Source organism: Chinchilla lanigera, unplaced genomic scaffold (genome assembly GCF_000276665.1).
Source record: "Chinchilla lanigera isolate Chin_1 unplaced genomic scaffold, ChiLan1.0 scaffold00077, whole genome shotgun sequence".
NCBI classification, from domain to species: Eukaryota; Metazoa; Chordata; class Mammalia; order Rodentia; family Chinchillidae; genus Chinchilla; species Chinchilla lanigera.
The window spans coordinates 6,845,658-6,853,155 of record NW_004955478.1 but is presented as its reverse complement, the minus strand read 5'-3'; the positions used below and the strand labels follow the sequence as shown (position 1 = coordinate 6,853,155).

General features: G+C 45.1%; 1 protein-coding gene across 2 annotated transcripts in view; it reads right to left on the bottom strand.

Moving 5' to 3' along the window:
• Window positions 1-5,439: 5,439 nt before the first annotated feature.
• Pitpnc1 (phosphatidylinositol transfer protein, cytoplasmic 1) overlaps window positions 5,440-7,498 on the bottom strand; it is a 240,031-nt gene continuing 237,972 nt past the window's right edge. For both annotated transcript variants that reach the window (XM_005402155.2, XM_013503184.1), the window contains exon 10: window positions 5,440-6,404. In XM_005402155.2, the coding sequence (XP_005402212.1) occupies window positions 6,088-6,404 (317 nt within the window). In that variant the 3' untranslated portion in view covers window positions 5,440-6,087. The remainder of the gene's footprint in view (window positions 6,405-7,498) is intronic.

Genomic DNA, 7,498 nt, shown 5'->3' with positions numbered 1-7,498 from the left:
AAAAGACACTATGGGCCAGACTATCTCAGTGATTTTCTGATTTGCAGTTTTTTTTTTTTGGTTTTTTTTTTTTTTTTTTGGTACCAGGAATCATACTTGAGACCCTGTTCTTGCCAGGCAGGCGCTTGCACCCCTGACCTATATCCCTGGTCCCTCAGTGTGTTTCTTTGTTTTTGAAAACTGTATAGCCTCACTATGTAGTCCAGGCTGGCTTTGGGCTCACAGCGCTCCTCCCACCTCAGCCTCCCGAGTGCTGGGGTTACAGGCGTGCGCCACCACGCCCGGCTGTTCTGTTTGCTTTTAGCGTCTCCGTGTAGAAAGCTGACTGTTGGTGCACTGTTACCGGAAGCTGATGGATCCCGTGCAAGGTCAAGTGTTTTTTTTTTTTTTTATTTTCTGGTACCAGGAATTGAACTCGCGACCTTGTGCTTGCCAGGCAGGCCCTGTGCTGCTGAGCTATATCCCCAGCCCCTGGGTTGTGTTGACATGGTTTTAGGACTGGACAGAAGGGCGTGGAGCGAAGCTTTAGCTCTGAAATCAGTGAGTGAGGCATGCTAAATCCGTGCTGCTTCCATCCCCAGGGCACCCTTTTGTGAACAACAGGAGCTACTTTTTCTTTTTTGAGACAGGGCCTTGCTATGCACTTCAGGCCGGCCTTGAGCTCACTCTGTAGCCCAGGCTGGTCTTGAACTCACAATGATCCTCCTGTCTCAGCCTCCTGAGTGCTGGGATTACAGGCGTGTGCCACCACGCCTGGCAACATGAGCTACTTGAGATGGAGACACCATATTATTGATGTTAGCTCACCTTAAAAAGTGTCCCCATCTGCCATGGAGAGGATATGGTGTCCTGCCAGGGTCATTCCTACAGCTTCCTTTGCGGGGTGTGGCCTTGAATTTGAGGAGAGGGAATCAGGGGCCTTCTAGACCATGGCTGAGGTTATGTATGTATCCCATGGGTTTATAGATTTATCTTGGGTCAGTTTTGGCTGGATAGTTAGAGCAGTCACCCAGACTTTTCCCACCACGGGTCTTGTCTCTCAGGGCATCATATTCGAGTCATAAGTCATAGGCCAGGACCTCATTTAAGGGTCCTTGAGCTGGATCTAAGCAGCAGCTACTACCTTTTTTTTTGTTGTTTGTTTGAGACAAGGGTTTCTCTATGTAGCCCAGGTTGGCTTCAAACTCATGGCGATCCTCCTGCCTCAGCCTCCTGAGTGCTGGGATTACAGGCGTGCACCACCACGCCCGGCCACCGGCTAGTTGCTTCTTCCTCCAAATCTTCTTCCCATCAACCTGCAAGTTCACTGTGGCCTTCATTCCCCTGAGACTGGCTGAGAAGGAAAGAGAGGAAACCTACACTTGGAAAGAAGATTGCTTTGTACTTTATTTACAAGAGAATGTAAGAAAAAGTAAGTTATTAACAATAATAAATAACTGGGGCAGGGGAACGATACAGTACAGCCATAAAATGACACAGAAGTATGGCGGATGTGAGGGTCAACTCGCGCTCGCTCAGCTCGCCCAGCTCCCGCCTGTAACACCGGGCGTTCCGACACTTGGTCCTTTGGCAGTGGCAGTGGTGTTGGGACTCATTTAACCAATCACGATCCCAGCTTGAAACGTAAGCGCTACAAATTACACTTGAAGCTACACAGCAATGACAGAGGGATAAGATCAGCTCAGAGAACCTCTTGTCTTCCTGGCGCTAGAGAAACTGCAGAGAGACCGGCAATTCAACAGGCTGGACTTTACTTAAAAGCAGAACCCCGAAGCATCTGTTCACTTTGTAACAACATGACAGTTAATAAGGGCATCTGAAAAGCTCTCAGCAGACTCCTATTCTGCTGTTGCATTACCTCCTACAAAGCTCAGTTACATTTCAATGCAAACAGATTGTTCCGGCGGAGGAACACGGAAGAACCCACCGTGTTCCGCGCCAGCCTGCAGCACCGCTCTGCGCCACGCTGCCTTTTCAGCAAGAGTGAACAGTGGAAGGTAGTTTATTTATGATCAAGTCACAGTCACTGCACAAGTTTTTTTTCTTAACTTTTTAACAGCTACGGCTCAGATGGCAGCTTGCTACCGAGCCCGCTGAGTCAGGTGATCAGAAGTACTAAAACCACTTAGACAGGTCTTCTCTGGTGGCTTATCTGATGATACAGTTTATGTAGAGCCCATGATACCGTGGCCCTGCTCAAAAATAAAATTCCTACTGACCTGCGCCAGCCAGTGACCTATTCCTTTGTTGTCTCCGAGCCATGGAGACCTACTAAAGAAAGTAGAATTATTTTTTTATTTTGCTATGCTGAGGATCAAACCCAGGGCACATGTCAGGCAAGCACTCTACCCCTGACACAGTAGGCTGCATCCCCAGCCTAGAAAGAAAGTGCAATTTAGAAATATGAATAAACACATTTATCCTGAAACTTTCACTGAAAAATGATTCATGAAGATGTGTTATTGATTTTTTTTTTTTTTTGGTACCAGGAATCGAACTCAGGACCTTGCGCTTGCCAGGTAGGCGCTTGTGCCGCTGAGCTATATCCCCAGCCCCAACAAGATGTGTCAGAATCTAGTTTCTCAGTTCACTGTTTATTACGGTGCCTTGAAATAAAACCACATCATTGCTTTCGAGAGCACTGTTGGGCTTTAAAGTGTCTTCACTCCATATCCTCAACTACGCTACTTACTGTCACAGCTCAAACCATGGCTGATACATACCTCTAAATAAATGAAAACTACTTTCCCACATATAGGTGCAAAACCATAACAGAAGGGCTCATAAATTAGCTCATCAGTAAACTCATATTGTTTCTGTTCTAACGGTAGCAACTAAAAATGTCACACTTCTTTCCTTGTTATCTTTTTTCCTTGCCTTTATTTTACTATAGCTCAAAAATGAAATGAAAATGATCTTCACGGGTGATTTCTGACAAAGTTTATGCAGTAGAAACACTAGGACTTTCTTATCCCGGGAAAGCACAGCCAAAGCAAGAATGCTATACTACAGCCAACAAAAGCACAGGGACATCGCATATTTGAAATCCTCCCGGGTGGCGAAGCTTCCAATCATTTTGAAAGCTTCCGCGAACATCATACATGGAGAGGGACAGACATATGTGTTAGCCTAAGGATTACCTATTTTAATTTGGCTACCAGACACTTACACCCGGCAGTGTGTGATCACTACACTATATTTATATATATACAGATATAATACAATTTTGGTGAACAAAGCCGAAGTTTTCCACATTGCAGACAGAGGCACTGCGTTAAGGAGTCTAGTTTTCCTCAAACATGCTTAGCAAATTCAAGTTTCTGCTTTTTTTTTTTTTTTTTTTAAATTTCCATCATGCAGCCATTTGAGTTTCCATCCTTATAAGAATTATTAATGTTATAGCTACACATTCATCGCAGGTTTGCGTCCCACAGTCATAAAGTCATGGAAGGAGAAAGTGAAATGATAGCTGGAAACCAAGATTTATAAGATACTTGAAGTTGTTTATGCCTTGTGAGGACTCTTGATTAAATATTCAAAGCAACTGAAGGAATACCTGTGCCCCGCTCCCCGGAATGCCATGAACCACAAGTAGACAGAAAAACTAGACATACTTTAAGAGCACATGTTAGTTGGTCAGCAGTCACACTATCGTGGGTAACTTTGCAGTTGATGTCCGTGGGATTATACTGCCTACAAAAGAAATAAAACTCACAAAAGGAAATCAGAAACTTCCTTTCTGAAACATAGCGATCGTTGACCTTGACAGCAGAAGCTACTTTATGAAAAAGGAAAATAGCAATGGTATTCACGGAAAACTAGGAGCCAGATAGCTTAACAAGCTGCACCAGATAAATTTGTTCTACGTGAAAGTAACTATCCCACCCCTACCCTGATTTCAGCTTGCACATGGTAAGCAATTACATACACTATTCTTCTGAAAGAATTTTGCTTTCTAAAGCTGAACATTCTCATGAAAAGTTCTAGTGCGTGGAGAGGGAGCCTTTGAGAAGTTCAAGGGGGTTGATAAAGGATTAAATTTTCTTGCAAGCAAAATTCATGCTTCCATACCATGCAAAAAAGGCATCTCACTCCGGTGCTACCACCCTTAAGTAAAAGGCGTCTGGTTGACCTAAGCTATGTGCAACCGGTTTCCTTTGAGTACAGGGTCCATTTGCTTTGAGAGCTAAATGTCAACTTGTAGATAAACAGATGATCGAGACACTCGGAACACTTTGGTGCTGGGCTCCTGGGGCCAGCGCCCGCACCTTGGAGGGTATTTCGACCTGAAGGACTACACAGAGTGCGAAGCACTGGGCGGGGGCAGGCAGGGCCCGAGGGCCGAGAGGCTGAGGGCCGGGGAATATGCTCCTCGGTTTGTTTGGTTTCCTTTGGAATCTGTGTTTCGGGAAGGTCCATTTCCTGAGGTTGGAGGTTATGGCCAGAAAGGTGCCGGTTATCTTGTTCTGCTCCTCTCTCGGAGGGCGGTGTCGGTACTGAGATTCTGCTCGCTCTCCCTTCTGTGTTTAAAGGCAGTGAGGCGCACATGGTGATCTTCCCTTCACCTTGAAAAAGGATGTTCCTTCCTGTCAACCTTGGTTCTAGTCTTGCATTCCCACAACTTGCAGAAATGAAAGCGAGACAGAGGGACATTTGTTATTAATACCACCCCCCCCCAAACAGGAGTCAGCAGTTCTTCTGTTTCCCCTCCCACATGGCAGTATTTACTTGATTTCCATAATATTCCCATTTTTTTTGTTTGTTTTTGAGACAGGGTCTTGCTATGTAGCCCAGGCTGGCCTCAAACTCACAGCGATCCTCCTGCCTCAGCCTCCCAAGTGCAGGGATTACAGGCGTGCACCACCATGCCCAGCTCCAATATTTCAATTTCTTTCTTTCTTTTTTTGGTGTGTGAAATGCCGGGAATTGAACCCAGGGCCTTGAACACTCTACACAAGTGCTCTACCACTGAGCTACAACCCCAGCCCCCCGTGACTTGCATTTCAAGAAAGCAGCAACAGAACGGCAGTCTTCTCTGTGGTCTGGGGCGGGCAGTTCATTCCAGGGAAGTCTAGACGTTACTAAGAGTAAGACCAGGAGGGGACTGGAGATAACTTTCCTTCTCAAGGTTCACTCGCCAGATATTCTGACAGTGGTAAAGCCCAGGGAGCTCACTCCACCCTTGAACTTCTTCAAAAGCGCATAGTCAGTGAACGCTAGTCAGTTAACTGCAAATTCTGAGAAATCTTAAAGGATGATGGAAACTGGTCAGTTCAGGTTTGCTGTACCTGCGGAGCACGGAGATGTTTGTCTCACCCGGGCCTCTTGGTTCCTAAACTAAGTCGTCCTACATCAATCAGTTATGGTCAGTCACCCCTGCAATTCTTGAAGATTTCTGAGGCCACCAGGGCACAAAGGGGGAGGCTATTAAAAGACAGATACAAGTGGAATCTTTATTAAATTCTGTGAAAGGTATAAATGTTATTATTAATTGCACTTGGAGCCTGTATAGATTGATAATTAAAATTTTCAAAAATTTAAAGAGTTAAGTAGGCCCCAAATCCTGAGTCAGACTAACCAAAATAGGAATCTCAGTAACCACTGGTATTCAAGTATTGGTGGTCAGCAGTTCAAAATCGAACAATTAGGTATGTGACGCCTGAGAGTGTTTTTTGAGAATTTCAGGTTTGATGGGAGGAAGGTGCCTTCACCATTTTACCGGGTGCAAAGTGATGCAAAGTGGTACAAACTTTCCTAGATCTACCCTTGAAGTCCATGCCAACCTCAACAAATGCCCGAGGACAGGGCTTGCTCCCTGCTCGCAGTGGTGGCTATAGAAGATTCCTTCTGCTCTTCTGCAAGTCTTACATCTTACGTGTACTGCGCTGCTGTGTGGCATACCTACAGACTCTTTTATTTGTGAAATTACTTAACCACACGCACACTCGGAGATCAAAGGAGCATGTCTGGGTGACAAGGGAGTCTTTTCCTATACTCGAAGATTCCTTCAAAAACCAACAAAAAAAGCCAAAACAAAAATAAAACCCCAAATGAAAATAGAAAACTCCGCGAGATACTCATATGAAGTTACTCTGACTTGGGTCGACATGGCTTATCAGAAGAGTGCATGCCAGGCAAATTCAGGGTGGCTTTTTTCTCAGGATCTGGAAGCGTGAGAGTTTCCGGAGCAGACTTTTTCCGGGGCCGATCTCTGGGAACGGACAGGAATTCGGGCGCGTCTGTGGACAGGGGTGTGGACGGCGCGCTGGACGGCGCGCTGCGCACGGAGGAGGGTAGCAGGGAGATGCTGGAGATAGAAATCGCGGGGGGGAAAGCGCCGATCTTCTTGTTGGTGGCTTCCTGAGTGGCTCGTTCGAATTCTCGGACTTCATCCATTGTCATGTCTTCAAAGGGACAAACAGAAAGAAAAAAACAAGCTGTTATTTACAAGGATACAGATGGATTGGGCACTATAGTTTAAGTCAAAGGAGCTACGGGCAGCTTATCATTGAAAGGCTCTAGGAATTCCTTCTTCTAGAGGCGTGCCTCTGGACACCAACTGCCCTGTGAACACCTACCCAAGAGTTCCCCTAAACACTCCAGAGTGAGTACTTTAAACATTCTGAATAAAGTCTTCACTAGGAGAGGGTAGAACCAGACCCGGGAAGTGTGTGTGAGTGTTTTGTTGCTGTTCGCGGCATGGTGTGTGATACATGGGGCTACTACTAGCCCTGGTCATCTCTTTCCTAAGGAGAAGGTCATTCAGGCAATCCATGGCTCTGCAATGATACGTATTTCCATATCATTGCTGACTTTAGATCCCAGATGATACCTCTGCAGGATACAATCAGACAGATCAGCAGCATTTTGTGACACGCTGCCTTTTTCTGCAGTGAATTACTTTTTGCCTTCTAAAGGGGCACCAACATTCTCCTGGTTCTGGTTTCCTGATTGTGTATTCTCCCCGAGCTTGTTCAGATGCTGTGTTTTAATTCATCTTAGAAGACGATAACAACCATCGACTCTGATAGCTACCCCCGAAGCCAAGAAAATAAAACCATTTCTCAAGGCAACTTGAAAGAAAAATAGAGAACGAAAAGAGAGGACCATGTAATGAGTGAGAATTTTTCAAGAGGAAAAAAAAGAAGCATTATTTAGCATTCAACAAGTAAATCAGTAATGCCTCTTGTAATAGGCGTTGCCAGATCATGTAGGTTTTCCAAATACCTACAATGTTTTTAAATGAGAGAATAAAAACATTTATTTATTTATTTAGTCTTTTTGAGACAGGGTCTCGCTATGCAGTTCAGGGTGGCCTTGAGCTCACTTTGTAGCCCAGGCTGGCTTCAACTTCACAATGATCCTCCTGCCTCAGCCTCCCGAGTGCTGGGATTACAGGAGCGCGCCACCATGCCTGGCTTAAAAACATTTAAAAACTGTATCTTTCCTTAGTATATTTAGCTAGTTTTATATATATATATATATATATATATATATA